This window comes from Spermophilus citellus, assembly GCF_964194105.1.
Source record: "Spermophilus citellus genome assembly, chromosome: 5".
Taxonomy (NCBI): Eukaryota; Metazoa; Chordata; class Mammalia; order Rodentia; family Sciuridae; genus Spermophilus; species Spermophilus citellus.
In genome coordinates this window covers 83,093,673-83,119,320 of record NC_138186.1, presented here as the reverse complement: position 1 = coordinate 83,119,320, position 25,648 = coordinate 83,093,673, and the positions used below count along the sequence as shown (strand labels likewise).

General features: G+C 31.1%; 1 protein-coding gene across 40 annotated transcripts in view; it reads right to left on the bottom strand.

Moving 5' to 3' along the window:
* Window positions 1-25,648, bottom strand: part of RIMS1 (regulating synaptic membrane exocytosis 1) — a gene marked incomplete at both ends in the record, with an annotated part of 215,022 nt that overhangs the window by 127,995 nt on the left and 61,379 nt on the right. For 17 of the 40 annotated variants that reach the window (XM_081294576.1, XM_081294587.1, XM_081294595.1 and 14 more), the window contains 5 exons: window positions 11,989-12,078; window positions 17,143-17,205; window positions 18,810-18,935; window positions 19,641-19,797; window positions 24,544-24,615. In XM_081294576.1, the coding sequence (XP_081150702.1) occupies window positions 11,989-12,078; window positions 17,143-17,205; window positions 18,810-18,935; window positions 19,641-19,797; window positions 24,544-24,615 (508 nt within the window). Of the gene's footprint in view, window positions 1-4,380; window positions 4,465-11,988; window positions 12,079-12,534; window positions 12,649-12,960; window positions 13,039-17,142; window positions 17,206-18,809; window positions 18,936-19,640; window positions 19,798-24,543; window positions 24,616-25,648 lie in introns of all 40 variants that reach the window. The other 23 variants (XM_081294588.1, XM_081294589.1, XM_081294606.1 and 20 more) reach the window with 7 other exon arrangements.

Sequence of the window (25,648 nt, the reverse complement as noted above, 5' to 3'; positions counted from 1 at the left end):
GTGAAAAGACTGATCATGTAAACACACAAGGTATCAGAGTAGAATGAACTCCCTCCTACACTTAATATTATTCCTCATAAGTTTCTTGTAGTCCGGAACCAAGTCTCTTTGAGTTATTACCATGATATCAATACTTAGTACATAGTAGTTCAAATGAAAGATGAATGAATGGTTCAAACACTATTGTCACAAATGACAGGGTATCATTCTTAAGGCTGAATAGTACTCCATTGTATATATGTACTACATTTTCTTTATCCATTCATCACTTGATGGACACTTAGCTTGTTTCCATTACTTGGCTACTGTTCATAGTGTTTCAACAAATGTGGGGTCGAAGGTTGGGGAGTGTGTGGGGGGGGAGGGTTGATCAACAGGTACCAAGTTATAGCTAGACAGAAAAAAATTAAGGTGTGCTATTGTATAATTATATAACCACAGAAAATGATATTTCAAAAAGCTAGAAGAATTTTGAGTGTTTTCACCATAAAAAGTGAGAAATGAGGAAATAAATGTTAACTCTGATTTATATATTACATGCATAAATATATACATATTATTACATATGCATATATATATGTACATACATATATATATATATACAACAAATACATGTATTAAAATATCACATGATACCCCACAAATAAGTAGCATTTTTATGTTTTTATGTATATATTAAATTTAAATATTAACAACTTTTATTTTGTATATTATCTTGGAATTTGACACTTAAAAATTATAATTGCATAAAATAAACTAGGGATATAAAATCTAGCCCCATTTGATCAGTTTAGAAATAAAGCTATGCATCATTCTCTGGGCTAAAGAAAATATAAAATGCCACAAATAATGAATTACCTCTGGTTTATTGTCTTACTCATACTAATTTTCAGTCATTATTTAGGCTCTAATATATGTTTTAATCATAATACAACAAGGCAGCATAGTCTTAGTTTTAGGATCATATTAAACATTAGAATTCAGTTGGTCCATCTACACCTTGGTACATTTACAGATAAGGAAACTGAGTTCCATAACATTTAAGTGACTGATCCAAGGTCATATAGGCCTTAATTAGTTGGTAAGGACACTGCCTTCATGTCTTCATGTCCTTAATTTCTCTGTTCTTTAAAAAAAATGTTTTTGTTCTATTATTATCAATATTTTATTATTCATAAATAATATTTCTTTGGTTTAAAAACATAAGAACCAGAATTTTTTATTTCCTTTTTCATTCAAAATGTTAACGGCTATATGATTTTAGCTTTATGCTTACTAGTTTATAGGTTACTGATGAACTTATTTAAAAGCTATGAAAGTACATTAAAATGTAAATGTAAAATTTATGATTAAATTAAAGGAAGAGTAATAATCAGAAAATGAAAATGTTTCTAATTAAAACTGAATTCTTTTGAAACTCCATTTAAAAGTATTATTCCCTCTTTATGTAAACTTAATTATGAAGATTTTTAACATGTACCAAAGAGATAATTATTAAAAGCTGTTGCTACTTTCCTTTTCTCTTCAATAACTAATTTAAGTTAGAGTAATTTCCTGAATACATTGGTAACTAAAGCTTTTCTGAAGATATTAAAATTCACGTAAAAAATTAATATGTTAAGAGTCTAATATTGGAATGTTATTTTCAAAATACTCAAATGTGGTCATGATACAAAACATTCAAATTCTGCACATATAATTCCCTGGCTGCCAAGTCTCCCAGGATAAATTTCAACTAATGTCCATTTTACTTATAAATATTCAGGATACCAAAATCTAACACTGTGTTCATTTTATTTAAAAATTGGCAGGATCTGAATGAATGAGTAAAAATGCTTCTGGGATGTGACATGCAAGTAAGTGCTCCTTAAGCTTTATCATGTGGTTGGCATGGCTACCTATGAATTTAGCACTAGTTGATTATGATTTCTCATTTTTATGGGAATGTATCATCTTAACTTAATACAATTTTGTTTTAAACTATTTTCTACTCTCTACAGTAATAAATCATGGTATCAAGTCATTTAAAATGCATTTCTTAGCCAGATTTGGTGGTGCACACCTGTAATCCCAGACACTTGGAAGACTGAGGGAAGAAGATCACAGGCTTAAATTTAGTGAGATCCTGTCTCAAAATAAAAATTGAAAAATATCAGAGGATGTAGTCCAATTGTAGAGCACTCGCTTGGCATGCATGAGGCTCTGGAATTGATTCCTAGCACTACACACACACACACACACACACACACACACACACACAAACAACTCACACACACAAATATATTTCTTTTCATTGAACAACAGGAATTATTTACAAATAAGTCATTATAAAGAAAACAGCAAAATGTTCCTAGTGTGGTGGAGTACACCTGCGATACCAGTGGCTTAGGAGGCTGAGGGCAGAGGACTCCAAGTTCAAAGCTGGCCTCAGCAATTTAGTGAGGTCCTCAGCTCTATCTCTATATAAAAACATAAAAAGGGCTGGGGATGTGTCTGAGTGGTTAAACACCACTGGATTCAATCCCAGGTACAAACAAAACAAAACAAAACAAAACAAAAAACAGCAAAATGTATAAAGTTTTACATTTTATGTTCCCTTTAATAATCTTATCTAAAATGTTCACCTCTGTTCCTAAAAATTAGTCTTACAACACACACACACACACACACACACACACACACACACAAACACAATCTAGGGAAGCAACAAAATTTATTCATGTACCATAAATGAAGCTAATATATATCTTATATATGTAAAAGCTGAAGCTATTATTTGGTTTCTATTTTTCTCAATCAATGTCCAGATAAAATTACATTTATATATATTACAAAGACCAACATATGTAATTGTCCTATACTTGCTCATTACATTAGATGAAACTGTTGCTTTATTTGTTCTAAAATAAATTCAAGGACTTTCCAGAATTATCTTTTTTAGAGGGAAATTCTAAGTTCCTCTTTGACCCGGATATTATCTTTCTTAATCACTGCTCTGCTATTAAAATAGTATGCATAATAGGAAGAAATAACAAGCATTTATTGAATGAATAAGTAGCAATATAGAGCTAATTTATACAACTGCATTATATTTAGTTTAAATGACTTTACACTTACAATAAATTTTAGATTGGAGACTTTACTAATTCTTCTAGTCCCAGAAATTCTAAACCAGATAGTAGCACAGGCAATTAATTTTAAACTCTAAATACATAAATATAAATCACATGAACAAGTAAATGTCTTACAAATTTAAAATGCTACAAGATTCTGAAACCTTCATAAAATATCAGTTTTCGGTCTTTTCCTACATTTGTAAAATGACAGTAAATTTTGCTAAGTGACAATCTTTAGTTTTTCTATCAAATTGAAATCCCCAAGTTACCTTGATTGTGTAGAAATACAGAAAATAAATTATACAACTTTTCACTAAGGGTACAATTACACCACTATATATATTCAAACACTTAACAGACCCTGTATGCCCATATAACTAGAGGTCATTTAGCTAGGTGTTCTGTTTCAGAGATACCATATCTATTTATTTACTAAATAAATACTACCCATGTGTTGACTGAATTTCTACTGCAGAAAAGTATCTCAGAAACTTTGAGCGACCAGTTGGGAAAAATGTTGAAAGGTAAAAACTATACATAACAAGCTCAATAAAATATGAAAATTGGGTTAACTGCAAACTGAGAAAAGTGAAGCAATGGAAAAGTACATATTTTGATACCTCTTAAAGATTATCTTGAAGTGTATTGAAAGCACTGATGCTATTTTTAAAGACCTACCTGATAGACTGACCCTAGCCCTTGAAAATATTTTGTTTAAAAACACGATATACATACAACTTAAAAGAACTGGGTGTCCTACTTTAAACCAGACATTTTTTAATACACCCCAAAGCCTAAACTTCTTGAATAAGCTTATACAATAACAAATCAAGGAAACTGAAATTAAACTGTCAACCAATATAACTAAGAATAGGCTGGGTGACAAATTCTAATATACTCTAAAGCACCTGAGAATTTTTATTTATTTACATAAAAGCAAAAATAATATACAATTATACATCAATATTTAATAGTCAATATTCAATAAATATGCTGCAATAAATGCTCATCAAGATAGAACTCTTTCAAATGGATCCCAACTTTACTGTGTTTAAATGATACCATATTCTATACTACTCTCATTTTAGTAAGATATTCTGAGGTGCTTTATTAGAGCTGGGTGCAATTACCAACGGAATCGCAACATATCTAGCTCTGGTTCTGGAAAGCAAATATGTCACAACCAACATTTTTCTTGGTTATCCTTCACTTGGTGGCCTAGGAGACTCAAGTAGCCATTTGTCTGTTAGGACATGACTAGTACCTGTCATTCTCCGGAGATGCATGCTGGATTTGAATCCTGGGGCTAGGAGGTCGTCTCCTATCTAGGGAGGGGGACCATCTACCCCTGGTTGCCCAGTGAACAAGACAGGAAAAAACAGGACATTTAGTAACTCCTAAAATAAAAGAATATATGGAACAACAGGACTGGAATAACACCCCAAAAAGACAAAGTGTTTATACTTTGCTCTATAATTTAATTTTCACTTTTACAAGCTCAGAAAGATAAGTTATAATATTATAAGGAAATAAAATCTGTAATCTTACAAGTGAATACAGAAAATCATGTTTGGGAAGATGTTTACAACCCATCAAGTGTAATTTTGTTTCATAAAAATATACCTGTGTGTATACATATCTATATTCATACATAAATATGAATATAATTGTTTCAAAAGGTGCATTGTTAAGAATCTCACTTATGTTTGTATAAAATAAGTTTAATATGCCACCACTGCTTATTTGATACCAGAAGGGAAAGTATTGGTGGCAAATGTCAGTTGTGTGAATTTAACACAGGAACACAGTTACATGGAAGAAATAAAAATACTCTTAAGTATGGAAACAATGACATGAAATAATTCATGGGAAGATTCTGAGGGAAGTTTTAACAAATTTTCTTGTACCAAACTGCAGCTAATTACTCACTGATAAATTAAAATGTGGAATACAGACCAAAAAAATGGCAAATTATCATTGTGCTTAAAAATTCTGCTAACCTTTATGTGCAAAAATGTCTTTCAATTGGTTAAACAGTTGTATTTTGTTCCATATTTACACCAACATTTTTTTGTGACTAACAGGTAGACAAAAGTTTGAAACCTCATTGATTCTTTTATCAAAGTATCATGAGATTTATAACCATAATTAGGGACATCTACTTGAAAACTAAAAAAAAGGGAATTAAGGGCAAAATAAGCCAGGCTTAAATTTCTTTTTTCTTAATGTATTAGATAAGAACTATTTTAGGATACTTTCTCTAGATATTGTCTTTTTCATATACAACAAGGGACTCATTTACATATAAGATTCTATAATAACAAAAGGAGATTAGTCCTTATGATTCTTTTAAAAAGTCATCTTTAGGGCTGGGGTTGTGGCTCAGTGGTAGAGTGCTTGCCTAGCACGTGTAAAGATCTGGGTTCCATCCTCAGCACCACATAAAAATAAATAAATCCAATAAAGGCATTGTGTCCAACTACAACTAAGAAATAAATATTAAAAAAGAAAAGGTCATCTTTATGTCATTATACCTTGACTTACTATATTTATTCAACTATAGGACAAAAGCAGCAAAGGACTATCAACTTGTAGCCAGGATATTTGAGCTCAGCAGGTACTCAATTCTAAAAGCCCCTTGGAAGCCTTTACTTAATCATACTTAGATGGAAAGATTCAGCATAATTCAAGCTGAGCTTTGAGGAAGTCTTCAGGAAAGTGGAAACATTCAATAACAGAATTAGAGCAAAAGAGAAAATTATGCCACACGTACTCTTAAATGTTTTATGTATTTGTTAAATTTAAAAAATTCTGCACTTATTTTGAATTATTTAATTATTTTTAATTACTTAAATAATTTCAATCTGAATGCTTTAAAATGATTCTTTGCAATTTACTGGCTTTATTTTAGGGATGAAATAAAGCAAAATGCTTCTAAGAAAATTGGAAAATAATTATAACTACAGTGCTTTCTATACTGTTATGTTCAACTGTGTTTTGAAATTATTTGAAAATATAAATATGGTTAATATTTTTCTGTGAAGTAGTAATTTTAACTTAACAGGATTATTAGTAACCTTCCTTCCTGAGGCAAAATTCCAGTCCTGTGTTTATTTAAACATGATAGTAAAAAAAACAAAACTAACAAAAACCACAGCTATAGTTATGAAACATGCAGTGCAAGCTATGGAGGAGGAAGCTGAACATTCAGAAACAAGCAACTGTGAAACTGTGAAGGCAAACTACTAAGAGGTCATTTTTGAATAGTATTTAGCATAATACATATATCTCTATACCCAAAGTCCTTCTGAATATGCTGATATATAAAAACCATATAACAAATATTTTGTTTTTCCCTCATATAGTGGATATGATGAGGGCAAGATCTATTTATACCTAATTTTTTTGTCCTAACAACAGATATCACTTAAGTTTTAATATCACATAGTTGGGAATTTCAAATATACTAGTATATTTTATATGCTTTTAAAATGTGTGAAACTTTCTCTTTCTTCTATCACATAGAAAGTCCAAAAGTAGTACCTTTATGCCATTCTCTCTCCTCCTTTCTAGTTATTGATAAATATACAAAGCTTCAAGTTCAGTTTCTATTTTCATATATGGCAGTTTATGTTGGAAATTTTAATCATGATGTTGAACTAAACCAACCCTTTCCTGATTCCTTTTACAAACCATCCTCCATCTATGTTAGTTACTTTTTTTAGAAAATTATTAGTACTTTTTTTTTTGTCAAGTGTGCTAAATTCATTAATATGGGAACACCTACTTGTTGAATGATTATTTGAAAATATTTAAATAGACAATAAATAAGACTTTAAGCTTCGTGGTAATCCAGGCAAGAAATGAGAACCCGTAAATTAAAAAATTAACAGTGATGATATACATTGGAGACTCACTGATGAGGTATAAAGAAGTACAACTCATGGGCCCCTGTAAGCAATTAAATGATGGTTATATTGTGGCTTTCCACCCTTGCCCTGATAAACATTACAGCGAATGCATATTTAAATGTGCTAATCCATGCTTGCATAAATATACACATCCTTTATTGATGCATTTTTCTTAGCAGTACATTCATTATCTAAAATGTAGCAGCTTCATCATCTAAAAGAAAAATTCTATGGAATCATTCATTCCATAAATAGCACAAATCAAAAATACTTATGAGGTATTATAATACAAATTGAAAGCAAATGAGATAACTGACTACACACACATGTATTTTATTGTGTATTCCTATTTAACACATCAGTCCTTCAAAGACATTTCCCTTAATACTGTGTTAAACTGACTTTGACTTAGTTTAATTAATATAGATACTATACTTTGAAATGAGATTAATAATATTTATTTTAATTCATTTTACAATTGATTTTCAGGTGGGAACTTTGTTTCCCTTCAGCCCATGTTTGCATGTTGAGGGAAATAAGTAACACTTTTCTGCATTGCACCAGAAGGAAGGAGGAGTGGCTTGTATAATAGGTGACTTTACATTAAAGAATCAGCCACATGTGACTTAGCTCTTTCTTGATTCATCTTCCTACAAAAGACAATAGCAAATAAATCTGCAATGCAGCCATGAGATATGAGGCTTGACCTTGTAGCAGAAGTATCTTGTGGTTCATTGAAATGGCTAGTGCTGGCGTTAGTAACTTGCAGGCTCACAGACCTAAAGCCATAGGTTTCAAACTTATTCACTGTACTTATGGTAATAATTAGATCCCCTATCTATCTAGTGCCTTGGGTCTAGCTCACAATTAGATCCAAATTTGGGATTGGAAAAGAGAAAGTGCCTAAGTCCCCCACTTCCCAACTTAAACTCTTATTAAGTAAAATAATATTGCTCTTACTAGACATGAAAAACACAAACATGATAGGATCCCTGCCCTCAGAAGGTTTATGATATAGTGGAAGAAACAAATACAATACCAAATGAAATACAATGTGTTTTAATTGAAGTATACAAAATTATGTAGGAGTCAGAAAATAAAAAACTGTGACTGGCAAAAGGAAGGGAAGGGTGGAGAGTGGGTTAAGTAAGGTCTTGCAAAAGATATGAACTTGCCCTGAATTTTTGAAGAATGAGTAGAATTTTCTAGCAGACAAAAGATGAAAAAAGAAAAAAAAATGTTTTAGAAATTTTAATGGGAATAAAAGTTAAAACATGAATACTATTACTAGAGCTTATTAGAAATTTAGTCAGGACAGAAGTGATAAGGGAACTGGAGAAGGGCTAAAATGAAAGTGAGGATCTACTTTGAAGAAATCATAGGGTTTACTGATTCACTGAATTTGAGGCAAAAATATCAATGCTTCCAGACTATGCAGTTAGTTATATGTCAAAGCCATAAAATGAGAAGAAATTTTAGGAAAGGAAGGCATTTGTTGTAAAGGAATTGAAAAGGAAATAATCTAGTAGTGTTGGACATTTTTATGAACTCAGTGTCTGTCACCCAGTTAGAAACTTGGGCCCAGTGCTCAGGAGGGAAGGTCTGGCCTAGTGAGTCACAATAGAGAGCTGTCTTCATAGGTATTAGAGACTTTGACAGAAATACTCTGTAAGAGACAGCTTAGGTGGGATAAAAAGGGGAAACAGGGTGAAAGTAGGAAAATACTTATCATTATGGGATAGAGGAGGAACAGAAACTTACAAAAGAGACAGGCATAAGAAAAAGAGGTACTCAAGGAAGCAGAGATTCAAGTGGCAGGGTGGTTAATGTAAACTGCTGCAACATGCTGACGAACAACGTAATAATGTGGGTAATGTAAAACACAGAGGAATTTCTCCATAGCAATAATGTAGTAGGGGTAGGAGCGAGACTCCAGGATTTACTGGAAGCCTGAAAAAAATGGAGGCAGTAAGTACAGACTAACTTTTTACAAGCCTTCAGTAAGGTTGTAATTGTTATGAAAGGTAATGAGAATAAAAAATATTCAAGATAAAGTAACTATTTTTCAGTGGCTCTAAAAATCAATGTTTTTAAACATTTAAGCAATAATTTGCTTAAAATCCTGGAGAAATTAATAGCATGCCTATAACACACCCCAAAGGCAGAATTAGGGTAATTTACAGAACTGTAGTAATCAACAGCATTTTTTTATTTATATAACCAACAAAATATAAAATGGAGGAGCTTTTAAACTTCCCTTCCACACAATGCTTCTACAGATATGACTCAAAATACCTATGTTAACTTGAGCCATACAATAAGAGAGAAGAGGAGGAGGATCTGAGGGTTTCCAGTTCCTTCAGGAAAAGGATGCTGCCTCTTTATCTTTCAAATCATCAGTAAAGTATGGTCTTGGATATTGAGTTTGTTTTGACAATTTCACCCTTTGTGCTAACATCACAGGAGGTTGGGGCTGTAGCTTAGTGGTAGAGCACTTGCCTAGCACATGTAAAGCACTGGGTTCTACCATTAGCACCACATAAAAATAAGTAAATAAAATAAAGGCGTGCTGTCCATCTATAACTACAAATATAGAAAAGTTAGTGAGGATACTTCAAAATATGGCCATTGAGTTGGTATAACAAAATTTAAATGGCAATCAAAATGAGTCAGAATCCTCAAATCATTGAAACTTAACACTTAATATTTCATAAGGATGTTAGTATGTTAAAAAATATAAAATTAATTTTGGCAAAGAGGTGACACTTATCCACTATGTAAATATTAGACATTAATACCATAAGTCTCATGATCAACCAGAGAAATTAAGCAGTTGGGAAAGTCCTATATAGCTTTCTTCCTATTCTCTGCACATCATGCCTGGGACTTTAACTGTTCTCCAAAAGGAAGAGTCTTGTTTTCAATACTGCTATGTTCTGCTTTAAAGCTTCTCATAGGTGCATGCACAAAAGGGCATTTGTAGTCCCAACCTTCCAAACCAATAAGCATTTATAATTTCTGTAATTTACTTGATGAAAATTTGTCTCACTTATTTTTCATGGTGACAAAATGATCTGAACAAATTAAGAATCATTGATATTGTCTTTGATTTTTTAATGGAAATTTCTTCTTATTCAATATAGAGAGTAAGTATATTTTCAATCCAATTTTTCCTCTTATATTAATGGTAATTATACTCACTGGAACTTCATGTTAATCTATGTAATTAATATGTGTGGCCAGCTTAATGGTAGAGATTGACCTGTTTCAAGGGCTATTATTTGAGAGGTTAAATTCAGCAACCTACAGATTTGTAAATTCTGTGGCTTCAATGAGGGTACATATGCTAGATAGGCTTCCCCATAAGAACAGACTCACACTGTCCAATACAGTAGGCATAAGAAAGTAGCTAGTCCAAATTAGAGAGAGCCATAAAAACATCATACACTTAGCATGTATGACTTGTTATGAAAAAGGAATGCAAAATATTTCACTAATACTTTTATATTAGTGATATAGTTAAATAAGAGTACTTTTAATATACTAAGTTGAAGTGTTACTTTCACCTTTTCAACATGGGTACTAGTAAATTTGAAATACACCTGTGGTTTGCATTATATTTCTATCAGCACTGACCTAGATGATGGTGAAAATGTTGGATGTGTTTATAATCACAAGACTCCACTGGCCTGAACAATTCTGCCCATGTTATAAGGCTAATAAGAAACATATAAATAATAATAGAAAAAATAGTAAGTTTTTTGCCACTACCCTTGTAATTATTGTGTGTGAGGGGGATATATGAAAAGAGAGAATGGTAAAACGACTTCAACTGTGATTTTAGGAGTTTATAGTCATTTCAACTAAAATTTCTATTATAAATGCAAAGGAATACAAAATAAAAATTAATTTCTCTCTATGATTAATTTTACAAATATGAATATTACAGAATAAAAGAAGGATTTTTGTAAAATCTAATCAAGATGCTATAAAATAGAAATGAATATTTGTACCAATTTTTTAATACCAGAAATAAATTACTGATAGAGTACAAAAATTGTTAAGGAAAAACTTTAAGCACCCTCTGAAGAATAAGTGGCTTTCATTAGCGTCACTAAATAATTTTTCTTCAGGATTTATAAAGAGGTAGCATGCAAATATCCTCTAAATGACTTCTAAATAAAAAAGATAGCAATTATAATCAAGACTACCAATTACAACTAAATTTACTGGAATAGAAAGTTCTTTTACAATGGGAAAATGAGATACAATTAAAAGACAGTATAACACAATCACTGAGTGAGTCTGAATTAAAGTCATAATTATTATTACTCAAGCAATTAAAAATTTTTAAAAAGTAAATGTGCATACATACATTATATATTGTATGTATTTATTTGGTAAGGCATCAAGAAATCTGATTAACATATGACTCCTCTTGTCAAAATATAATTTAATGCAAAATATGACATATATAAAAGAGCACATTGATTCAAAAATGAAGATAGATGCATAAGGGAAATATTTTATCTAAACTGAATTCCTATTTTGAGTTTACGGAAGACTGCTCTTAACTAATGGGAAGGTGATCCACCCCTGGAGAAATTGACTGGACCTTATAATAGTATCAGCATACTGAAGGATCCCTGAGTAGTATATAAATAAAAGGACTGAAGAGCAACAAAAGTTGAAAAGCAGCAGCCAGAAGCAATTACAAATTACATCACACCATTTTCAACATTCATAGAAATACGTGTATGGGCACTCTTAGTTGTATCCACATACGCGTATCTCTGTATAGACATGTGTAATAACGGGGCGGGGGGGGGGCGGGATGTAGACAATTAGCACAGTGAACATGAATGAATAATCCTGTGAGACTCACATGAAACAAAACAAAGTGATTGAAAAAAAATCACCAGTACAAATGATAAGAAATTAAGAAAGTCTTTATTTTATACCTTTCTCGTTCTGGTGAATGCAAACTAGTATCTGGTCTCAAGCAGTTGGTACTAGCACTCCTAGCCCTGTCAAGGGAGGGCTGCAGTTCACTAGTGCCAGTGCATTGCATCCAGTGGTAGAAGAGAAAGACAGAGAAAACAAAGAAAGGAAGACCATGTTAGAGAGTAAAGCATAAAATAATGTTCTCTTTACATAAAATGTAGAATCACTGTGATTCAGTTCATAAGGGTGTGAGATAGTTGATAGGATGACAGTGCAAAATTTTGTTTAGAAAATGAAACTAAACAAAGATTATGCTTAAATTGATTTGCATAATTTTAAAAGAGGATTTCAGACTGAAATATGACATTAAATCACACCTACTTATGAAAAAACTGGATACAGGAAGCACTAAAACAAAAATGCCTAAAATTTCATTACCAAGAACAAATGCCACACCAAAACAAAATGAAGGACATCAGAGGAGAAATAATCATACAGCTCAACTTTTTGGTTTCACAACGATAGACAAGTGAGTGGAAGGCAGCACTTCCAGATGTTCTTACCTAACCAATATCTCATCAGTAAATCTCAATACTCTTGAGTTAAAGCCTTCATGATGAAGGGGAATGTCCTGTCTAGTCACTGATTTGGTCTTAGAATATGCAGGCAGAATTGAGCTTCACAAATTAAAATTACACACAAATAAAACAAAATGAAATTAATTACTGTAATTAAAATCAACAAGTAAAACAATAAATAAATGACAAAGAAACAAACTAGAATTCTGACATGGGTGTGCAGATTTCATTTAGAGAATTATTCTATAATTAATGTTTTATAACTAAAACAATGTAGATATTATTAATGGTTCTCACTATATAATTTCAAAAGAGAATATTAATGCTTTATAAGAATGTAAACTTTCTATTTTTAGTAGGCAAGGGATTAGGGATTAGTCTACAACTAGGGCTCACTTCTATGGCTCTTACCTGTAGATATCCCAGTGAGAGCCGTTCTGTAATAAAGGCATCTTGGGTGGTAATGTTTTACAGTGCCTAACAAGATGTCTGCAAAGTGGCAACACAAACATGCAGGGAACAGAAAAATATTTATAAAGCAAAATTTTACTAGAACATAAAGAAAGTAGGAGGCCAAAAAAGTTATGTAGATGAATTTATTTTTTTCTGCAAAGAACCACAATAATTACTTGAAGCCAGGATTAAAATTAATAAAATGTGAAATTATAGATACCTGACTTTACCATACTCAAAATTATAATTACCTTATTTAGAAAAATAATTGCTAGCTAAGTTCTATGACTTTTTATTAACCAATCTTAAAATTATGGTTCCTTTATGAAAATAAATATCTCATAGCTAAAAATAGAAATCAAATAGTTTATGTAATTTGGGAGTTAAAATATAACTAAGAAAGTAAAAATTCTGTTTTAAAAACAGCCAAAGAATTGACCAGCATTACAGGAATAAGGCTGGACATGGAACTGAGTTCAGTAAAACAAAGAAAAATAAAAAGGCAACCAAGAAGTGACTGCCAGGGAAAAAGATTCATGTATCTGCTTCTGGATCCAAATCTAATTTACCACTGGAAATTGGGTGAGGTAGACATTTGATATAAATTCGAATTTGAATATTGAATTGGCATAAAGTGGTAGAAACAAGGCCCAACTTTGCCTGAATCCCCTAAAATCTATCAGTGCTTCTGGACTATATAAGCCACAAAGGGCAAATCAGTCCATTAATTAATTTTTTTGGTAAATAATAATGTTCTACAAAGTCAATTACTCATTATGAGTATTTAGCACCCATTTTAGTTTAAAGTATGATGAATAGGCAGGGAGTAAACATTTGCCAAGGACATACTAATTATCAAACACTGTCCTGGTTTAATTGTGGTTATGCCAATGGTCAAATCAGAGGGAACCCCTGAAAACTTCAGTTTGAAAATTTAGCAAAAGACCATTTTCAAGTACACACTACAGGAAAAGTTTATTGACAGAAAGGATTCTACCAGTTTTACAGAGTGGTCTTTGCTAACCCTAATATTGGGCAAATCTTTGTAATAGGTTGCTACAAAATTTTTCTAAGCAATTGTTTCAAAAAGTTATTTTTTTTTCAGGATCATTCTAATCAGAGATTGACATGGAATGAAAAACAGAATGGAAAATAGCACAAAATTTGTAGTCTGAATGCTTAATCTTTTATAAAAATATGAGCACAAACACCTTGACTTTGCCACTTACTAGCTCAGACTGGAAAAATTCAGGTCAAGACCCTAAGCTTATTTCTATATCTACAAAAGAGGAAAATAATATCTATTTAACAAAATATGGTGAGCATTAAATATGATGATAGATATAAAGTATTTATATCTGATATGACACTCTCTACATGAGCACTTCCTGAGGAAAGGTTTTATGAAAACAAGTATTTTGTGATAAATAATTTAGGGGAAATGGATTAAATAACATGAGAGAGGTTTCTTTAGTACATGATTTTAATACCATATGCCTAATAAATCTCCAAGGAGGGACTTTGTAAAGTTTTTGAACTCTTTTATTGACAGAACATCTCACAAGAAGAATTATTGTATTCCTGGAAAAACTAGTTAATTGGAAAATATGTCAATCTGATTTCAAATCCTTATTCTGTTATGTATCAAATTTAGCTATTTTCCTAATCTGTAAAATGAAGATAATATGCACATTAAGTGCTATAGAAAATTGAGATGAAGTAAATTAAATATTTAACATTGTGCTTGGTATGCAATAAATTTTATTTTTCTTATGTATATTGGAGATTATAAAATCCTTAGATTTTATTTTTTTAAAGTTCTAAGTGAACATGTTATGGAAAGTTTTTATACCACTGGTTAGGATTCATCCATGAAAGTTATATTAATAATAAATTTCTGTAATTATTATGAAATCAAACTACATTATTGCTATATCCACAAAAATTGGTGGTTATTTATGTGCACATATACACATATGCATTTATTCAAATACAGATAAAATTCTTTTATAAATACATGAGTACAAGTGCAGAAGAGATTCCATTTACATACATATATTCAAACTCATGTTTTCTCTATCTCTATATTTTTAGCATTACACATAAGGGAGTGAAAGAAAGGGTAGTTTTTGAAAATTAAGGAATAAAATGATAGTGGTTACAACTTTATAACAAAAAATATAATTGACAGTTGTGGAATCAGTTAAATGAAACAATTACTGCTACTATTTAAAAAATCAGGAAGGGGTGGAAAAGAGGAGATATTAGTGACATGTTCTGAACTATACACTTGGTTAGTTCTACTTCTACTTCCTGGTATTTTTTTTTTTTTTTTTGTAACAGTGTTTCATAGCAGGGCTTTATCTGCCTCAGTTGAACATTCAGTTATATGTATATTCAAGATATAATGAGGCTAACATAAAGCATCAAGCTTTTCTTCTAACCTGCAAAATGAATGTACCAATTGTATTAAACAGATATTATATATGGATTTCTGAATTATTAGTAAAGCATCCATTTTAAGGATAGATTGTGTAAAATGATTGCAACTACTAGTATATCGTATTTTATATATCCCGATATTTCACTTTCACCAGAAAAAAAATAAGGAAATTTTTTTTTTGGAATTCTCTTTAGACTACAGGTATGAATGTATTAGGAATACACACTGGGTGTCAGGCAGACACAATATTTATTAATAAACATAAAGAGTTTGTGAGTGTATCTGTTTTGAGGTTTTTTTTCTTTTTTTACATTTGTAGTCACACCAACAGAAATAAGAGAAAACCTCCAGAATTAGCAAAAAAAAAAACAAAAACAAAAAAACATACCTATTAGCAAACTATTTGTTTGGAAGTACATCTAATAACAAACATGAATGGTTTATCATAAGTAATTTAAGGTGATTTTTATAATATTTATAATTTTATATTTTTCCTCAGTTGGCAAGCAGAGCTAATTACTTCCATATTTTTTCCTGTGGCACTCCAAAAAGTAGAATAATTTCAGACACATAAAAATTGTGTCTAATTTTTTGATTTAATTTGGATTGAACAGAACAACATTTGCCCCAGACACAACAAATCTGGCACTTGTCTTTGCATTTAGCTATACTCCTTTCTTTCTGGATCCTCTTATTTTTTAATTGGCTAAAATATTTGAAACATGTTTTTGTGTGTGTGTGTGTGTTTCTTGATTGATTACTTTCTTATTTTTCTGTTAAAGACTTAGATTGACAATAAATATTGATGGACTATAATCCATGAGCAACATGAAAGGTTTTTTTTATTTGAAATTCAAGATATAATGAGATATAATGAGCATCAAGCTTTTAGTTCCAATTTAGAGGCAAGTATTACATACTTTTTCTCCTAATTTCTAAAGAGGTATCATACTGTTACATGCCTTTAAGGGAAAGTTAAAATTGCAAACAAACTTCCAACTGGCAGAGGTGGGTAGTTACGAAGTTGACATGTCAAACATTGTCACTCTTTTTAAAGAAAGAAGCAGAAGCTCGGCCATTAAAAATGAACTGGTAGGGCTGGGGTTATGGGTCAGCAGTGGGGCACTCGCCTAGTATGTGCAAGGCACTGGGTTTCATCCTCAGAACCACATAAAAATAAATAAAAAATAAAGGTATTACGTCCAACTACAACTAAAAAAAAAATTAAATAAACTGGTAAACACTGCAATAAAAGCAAACAGAACATAAATAACAGTAGATTCTGAAAGAAAATTTTAAAAAGCAAAATTATAATTATGAAAACAGTAACATTGCCATGCACAAATCAGAACTCTTGTGACTAGACAGGTATGTGTGTGGGGGTGCTCACAGTGAGCATTTAGAATTTTCATTTTAGAAACTGTTTCCTCAGTTTTATGAACATGAAAATAGTCTCAGAGAGGCTCAACAGTCTCTGGATTTTGAAATATACAGATGGCAATATTGTTTGCCTGGATTAGAACTGAAATATGCTTGGGAATTTTTTCATAATCTCCATACACAATGAAAACAATTTTTGGATACTTGGGAAATTTATTTTACCTGTATGTCATAATAACAATAAGGGAGAGATGGAAGAATAGTAGAATGGAGAGAGTCATCACACACAGTCACCATTACCAGTTCCCTGTATTTACCTGGTAGTATGTAGGCATTCTGCACTTCGTCCTCGTTTTGCTCTGGGCAGCATAAGAAGCTCACTGCACAGACAGGATGGGTGGTGAGTGAAACAGATAAATTATGAAGCATTAAATGACATGGATTATGCCAATGGTATGCAGATGGAAACATGAAAGGGGAAGAAACCAGATTGTCTGCACTAGCATATTTGCTTCAGAGGTTAAACAAAAATAAACATGACAGCATTTAAAAAATTTAAACAATAAAGTACAAACATTATGGTTGAAGTCCTAGCTATTACTGACTTGCTATTGTCTTTCAAAATGATTTCACAGACTATAAAAACAAAATAAAAATAAACCTTACCCAAATAAGATAAGGAAGTGATTTCTAAGTGTAGACATTTGAATATTTATTAAAAATATAAAATTTGATTTTATGATTCTAATTGGAGCCCTAAAACTTTTATTTATTTTTAGCAACTTAAGATAGCTTTCTTAGCTGTAACAGCCACGGAAAATGCCATACCAGATGTTTTTTCTTAAACAATTAGGAAGGTACTTGATTAGGAGTTTTTCTTTTAAAATTGACACTTTTTTCTTTATCCAAATTAGTTTCACTATATTGATTTCCTTGGTCAGGTGACCCTTTGTTTTTCCTCCTCAGTAAAATTCACTGAGTGCTAAATCAATGTCAAAAAAGCAAAGCAGCCCTCAATCAACTCAGTTCAAGCTTAACAGTCTGGAATCCTATTTCTCAGAGCATTTCCCTGTCCCAGTGTCCTGGGTGACTCCGCTCTTGTAGGGCATGGCACCACATCCCACAGCAGGATAACAATTAGGAGGTAAGAAGCTCAACTTGGCCTCTGGTCCTTGTCTTCATGGCAATAAACCATTCAGCACTACCATCATTTCCCTACTCCTCATGGAAAGTTTCTCTACTTTGAAAAGCCAGAAGAGAACATTCAACAAGGGGGATAAAAAAATCAGACCCTGAACTTATGGTCAAGTTATAGTACAATCGTGGTTACTCTGGGGAGAAAGGCTGTGAATGTGTGGGAAAACAAATTCATAATGTAGGCTTATAATAAATTTTCAAGAAATATATGTACATAAATACATGCAGAACTAAATTACATGGTTATTCAAAAGACTCCATCTCAACATTTTCTATTTTACAGACATTTCTGGAATAATATTTCAGAAAAATTGAGGTATATGATAAAAACATTAATAGTGAAGTTCTCTCCAACACTCTGCAATATTAATTTCCAGATGACCCATTTCCAAATGGTTTTTAATTGCATAAATAACAATATTTATAATTAGAAAAACAACATCCCAACCATTTGACCCATAAAAGATAAATATTTGAAACTTGTTCATGTAGGCTCCCTTCTAAAATTTAGTTCGGTGTCTAACTCAACAACAAATTTTGCCTTTACAACTAGATAGACATGAAGTGTAACTTTGGGGGAAAAAAGTTTTATAACAATATATTGTTGTCCAAATATTTGTAGAGTTGCATTTCTGTAAGAACATCTTAACAGCTGTTCCTTGAGAGAAGTTGTGTTTTGAGTGATGACATATGTTTACTCTTTAATGTAGTATGCCACAATATTTGTGCATATTAAAACAGAAAAAAGAAAAACTTGTAATGTTGAGATCATAATTTGGACAAGTACCTGTCTTGTTCTGATAAATACTGACTATCCATATCTCTGGATCTGTGATCAGCAGGACTTCGGGAGGCATCATGGTGTCTGGTTGGAGAACGTGATCTTCTTGTTGGATGAATTTCATCTAAGCTCCTAAAATGATGATAAAAATGTATTAGTCAAAGTGCATCATCTTCTCAGACAGACAGACCAAGAGGAAGGAACTGATAGCAATTGGTAAACAAATGACATGGCTTAAAAAGTGCTGCCATCATACCCCAAACCTATTTTAATCAATGAGTTAAAAGTATTCATTCTCTAGGTTTTGGCTGTGCTGCATTTCTTCATCCTTCTCTAGCATCTCTATCAAAAAAGGACCACAATTTTTCATCTGCTTAATTACAACCACTGAAGAGTATTTCAGGGTAAGATAAAACATGGTAATATATTACAGATATTTCATCTACTTCTCCAAGCTTTTAAAGTGCTTCAAGGAAATAATAATAAATCTCCTAAAAATACATTCTGCCTCCTAACCTTATCCCTTGTCACTTCACTGCACAGTTCTTAGTGATTACTATAAAATTTCTCCTGAAAGGAGAGGAAACTCACAAATATAAACAGTTTCTCAAAACTTATCCTTAGAACATAAACTTCTTTCACTCTCTGAAAAATTTCTTAAGATTAAAAAACAGATTGCTGCATAGGTTGGATAAAGAATAAAGAAGCATTTGCCTACAAACAATTCTGAAAAAAAAAATAATTTGACTGACCTAACCATTGTTTCATTTCAGTTAAGAGTCTTGCAGAAATTCACAATGTGTTTTTAATTAAAAAATACAGGGACACTAAGCCTACCTCTGTAATGGCACATTTGGTAAACGTGAACGCGGCCTTCCCTGATCATCGCCGCGATGAGGAGATACTGAACGTGAGCGGTGATGAGTTGTTCTTTGCTGTTCTGGCACAGTTAATGTTGTTGATTTACTTTCTCTAGCACTAGACCTATAACCCACTGGCAAAAGTATACACAAAAAAATTGTTAGTACTTTTTTATAATGCACACATTAACATGGACATATGAAATTATGTTAAAGCATTTACTGACCTATTAACATTAAATGCCATGCAATCATTATTATTAGCCTTATTCTCAAATGTACTAAGTATATGGACACAGAGTGTGATAAATACATGCATAAGAACAGGTTGCAATTTGGTTCTATGCTACCATTAAGAAACTGAATGTAAACATGACAGATGATGCCTCAGACATTAGGATGAGTTGGGATACTATTTAATTTAAAGAAAAAATGAATTAGTTACTTTTCAGCAACATAAATGAAGCACTTGACAGTGAATTATAGTTGATATATAAATCAATTCTTAGAAATTTTATGTCTCTTTCAATTTAAGTTTTTCAGTTAAATTTTTCTTCCAAATAATAAATTATTTTATTTTAGCTGGACTATAGATGGCCTAGTAAAAAAAAAAATGAAACTATCATATCAATTTTAATTTAAAAATGAAAATAATACCATGCCAATTTTAATTTATGAAGAAGGGTAGCAGCTCTTTATTATTACAAATACTGATTGTGAATTTTGCAAACCAGAGATAAGACTATAATTGTCAAATTAAGAATTGTATGAGTAGAGATGATTATGGCAATGCAGAGAAAATCAACCTTAACAAATCATCAAATCTATAAGATTACATATAAAACTATTCCATAATTTTGTTAATTATTATCATAAGCTAATATAATTAAGACAAATACAATTAAAATAAATTCTAATGGCCATTTCTCCCATGAAGCAAAAAGGTTTATATCATCTCTGGTTTGATTAAAATAAAATAGTTATCTCAAATCCATAATAATGGTTTAGAATTTAAAATTTCTTCAAAAGCATCACTGTTTCCTATTAGAGCAAGAAAAATTAAAAATATAATGTGTAGTAATACAGTTCTTTTTACAACTACAGTTCTATTTACAACAACTACATAAAACATACACGAACCATGAAAATCTAACTGGACAGAGCTCATGCTTTTGTTCATTTTTTTATTTGATAACTCCCACCCACATCCTTTTAAAAATATGCCATAAAATATCACTTACAAATAATTCCTCAGCAGTTTATCTGTTGTGACTACATCATTTCATGACTAAATTTTAAAACATCACTATGGTTTTTAAATGTCTCATAAAGTGAAATATGATAATACTGAGATAAAACAAGTTCAAACTACTTTGTTATAATGTTAAAAACATCATTATACTGACCAAAAATGATACCATAAATGGCATAATCTGTAAATGCATATATTTCAGTTTGTTGTCAAATAAATGACTAACCATTTTTTTGAGTTTTATGTAGAAAATATTTTTGGTGTTCAGATGTATAAATTGTAACATAAAGATGAGAAACAGACCAACTAAATTAACAGGTAGTGAATATACTTCACAGCTCATTATAAAAAATGGTCACAATTTTCATGGATAAGGAATCCAAGGTTAGACTTAATTAACATTTTAAATTACCATTTGGTGTCAATTATACAATAGTTTGGAATATCAATACTGAATTAGAAACATGATCAATTTCAAGATTTAAATTAATATTCAAGGTATATACTAGATGTAGTATAATTAAATATTAAGAGAGAAATTCTAAAGAATTTTGCTGTTACAATATATAATTAATTTTGCAGGGTTTGGTGTTTATATAGAGAGCAATGCCTCTTTTATACTATTATCAACAAAAGAGTTCAGAGAACAAAATATTACCCTAAAACTTTTCATACACTAAGATTATTTAATACAACTTCTCCTAAAATTCACTAGAAGGTTCTGATTTTATACAGAGAGTATATTGAAGGCAACATACACTACTGTGGTGACTCAGTCATTCTCAGTTTCATTTACATGCTATATTATTCAAAATTTGAATGTCTGACTCTATACTAAATCATCGTAGATAAATATGCATTTGTAGTTTTTTGCTTTTAAAAGTAACATGTCTTTCTTGTTGTGATTAACTGAGCATTGAAAATATGTGCTTTACCTTCAGAAACATGAGTGGGGGGGATTGCTATTTAATGTTCATCCCGATGTTTTAGTTGGCTCAGAGTTAGAAATCAGAGGGTTTTTGTTTTCATTTTCTGAATTTATTGTAACATTCAAAAGGTTAAGTTACCAGATGCCTTTTCTCAAATGAGGGCCTTTTTAATATGGTGTTTATTCTTTTTAAGGCACTATAATTATTTATTTTAAATTATATAAAGCTATAGAGTTGAGAATTCTAGCTATGGAGGTATCAACTGCTTTCAGGATCTGCTATGCTTCTCTATAAAAAATAAAATAAAATAAAATAAAATAAAATAAAAACATAGCAAATATGTGGGAGATATTCTAGAAAAGTCAAGGTATTGGAAAGTTTAAGATTTGGCTGTGGTAAAACACTTTGAACTAAGATTTTAAGCTTCTTCAGGTCATATGCAACCAGGAATTACACTGAGTACATTAAACATGTAGAACTAGCATCCACATCTACATAAATGTTATCTTCATACTCATGCTGGAAAATATAGAAGCAAATTTGTGATCAGCTGCTAAAAGATAGGGGAATACATTATGTGTGTTTATTAACTTACTCCCTCACTTCATTTTAACTTCTTGCCCATTTTGTCAATGCCTCATCTTTCCTCTTTATTTAAAGTATACTATCTATTACTCTGTGGTTTATTATATTACTTTTGCCACATATATCTTTAGAAGGTACCATATATTCAATCATTGGATCAATGAAGAGTATATCTGAAACTATAAATGAATATCATGATCCCATTTACTAATTTATGAAATGACATCTGAAACATAATTTATTATTTATTGGTTATGTTTTATGTAAATCACTAGTTACCATGTAAATCACTAATTACATTCTTTCAAATTTCAGCATATTATATTTTTAAATACTAAAGAAAAATGAAAAATATTGTTTGAAAAGAAAATTTAAACACTGCTTCTGTATGACACAAGTGATTATGTGTTCACAAACACATAGTATGAGCAATATATTTCAGTACTGAATATAAGAATATTTAGAATTCAGTGTTCTTTGGTGGTACCCAAGCACTGATCCCATCTATAGTGGGTCCTATAACTCATTTTTACTTCTTAGATGCTGATATCTATGTGATGTGTCACACAAAAGAGAAGAAATGCATTATTTTAGTAAATATTTATTTCATTATCTATTAATTTATTCCTTAATTCTCTCCTGCCTCCTTATAAAAATATGAAATTACAGGTAAGTAAAATATGGGAACCACTTTAGAAGTAAATTTTATTTATATAAGTAGTAACAATACCATTAACGCTGATGAATAGCCAAGAATTGTGTTATATTTGATGACTTCCCCAAAAGGAATCATCTGATTCTACTTGAATATGTCAATGGATTTAAATGATAACCATATGTGCCTTCAATTGTATGAAAATAATTATTATACTTTATGTAAACATTTCTGTCAAAAATGTGCATAATTTCCAAGATCATTAAAGAAATAAAACAGAAAGCAAATAGAAAATGTCATCTAATCTTTTTCAAAATTCTCACTGATACTCTGAAATTAAAGTAATATAAATGTATGTAGGTATATATAGCACTAGGTTTATTGTTTTAACAACACTGACTACTTTTTATACATGATTAAATAGTATATTTTCTCTGGATTGTAGAGAGCAAATGGAATCTGATTTGAGAGAATTTTCCATAATTTTCTCCTATGTCTAATAAAGTTGTATGCTTCTCTCCAAATTGCCAACTTAGTCACTGGTGTGGAGTCTATGAATTTTGCCAAAATCATTGCCCTCAAATTAAGTGCATCCCTATCTGAGAAATTATGTAAATCTAGGGGACTTAAGACAATATTATTCCAACAAACTGCTATTAATAATCACATGTATATGTTCCAGGATTAGCTGTTTAATTTATTCTTATTGGAATATTTACTTTCCTTTTAATAGTAAATTAATAAAGGACTATAGTGTTAGTGCCCATAAAAGTAAGCCATTACTACTTGGTTTTACACACTTCCTTGACAAAAGTTATACAGAAAACATAAATTTGGACTGTACAATATCACAAAAATCTCACCAGTTTATACAATGAATAAAAGATAAGACTTCAAATGAGTATCGAATCTTTCTAAGGCACTTTCTGATTTGACAACACACACACACACACATTCTAGGTATAATCAGTAGTGTACACATCACAAAAGCATTAAAATTATAGCCATGCCACATGCAGTTATAAGCCCTGCCATGCACCTTTCTCAGTATATTCCATGGAAGGCTACTGTGTTCTCAGAAATGGAGGAAAGAGAATCATAGAAATACAATATGAAACACGGAAGAATGGAATTTTATGTAATACAATTCATCATATTCTTTCAAAATGAAATTCATATTTTCACTTTTGCTAAGAGCATTGTGAAATAATGATTGATTTCACCTAGTTAAACTTCGATGAATGAACCTAAATTAAGTCAATAGGGATGTTTATTAATAGATACTATTACATTTTAAACTTTCTGAACAATTTGAAATGCAAGTCACCATGGAATAATAAAATACTGATTTTTCTGTGCTACAGATCTCCAGTTCAGTATCCCAAAAAAGTCTAGAAGTTGACAGCGAAAACAAGCAAGGAAGCACAGTGAAGCTGAGCCATGCTCTTCACCAACGCACCTGGAGGAACTACTCCAATACCATCATCAACCTCATAATCTGAGATGTCACTATCACTGATTCGCTGAGATCCTGCACAACAGTAAGGCAAACAGATACCTCTGTGTCTGATTGGTTTATGAAATGTAAAGGACAAGGTCAATTTTTTATACTAAATACATTGCTACTCAATACTTTTGAACAAGAATAGTATAAACACTTGAGCTGATATTTTATGAAATTAATGTTTGTTTTCTAAGGATATTTTCTAAGAATTTCCTCACTATAGCATCATACTGAAGACATAAAAGCAAAGGGACCTTGTAAGATAAGATTTTGACCTTTCAAATTACTCTTTAATTAAAATTCTACACTAAAAGTCAATAGCAATGTATATGCACTGTTTTCCACACAGCCAATCACCTTCCTGGGCAGTTCAGGAAAGATGGGGCTGAGTGGAAAAGGTTCAAAGAACCTCCCTTGGATGGAGCTCTGTGGAGCTCATATTATTGAAAGGATATCAGGGTCTTTTTAAAATATTTATGTTTGGTTTCTAGAATTTGCCATTATACTGCATTAAACATTAATTTTGGGGAAATTATTGAAAGAAAGGACTAACATGAAATATTCAATCACACCTAAAATATTTGGTTCCAGATTACCAAAATGAGGTTTCTAATTCCGGTTGTTAAATAAAAAATTTATTTATAACTCAAAAATTACTAGATACTACAGCAAAATAAATTTTCCTGACCACCAAATGAATAACAATAAACTTACTTTTTAAACCTTATGTTTAAAAAGCATATTTCTTATTAATATAAGACTAAAAATATCCATGAACTATAAAGTTATTAAGACCTGACATGTAGCATCCCATTAATAATGATGGAAATTACTCTATCATTTAAACAATTAGCAACTCAAAGAGTCTTGCATAAGAATTATAACTCATAGTATTTTAGCTCTTAGCTCTGGAATTCCTCTGCTATGATATATATGTTATTTTATTGTGAAAATGCAGAAAAGAGTTTTGTCCAGACTCTTTATATAGATGATCAATTTTCCAATAGTTTAATCTGTAATAAAACCCTTAAAAGTATCTTCCATGCTAATCTCCAATTAG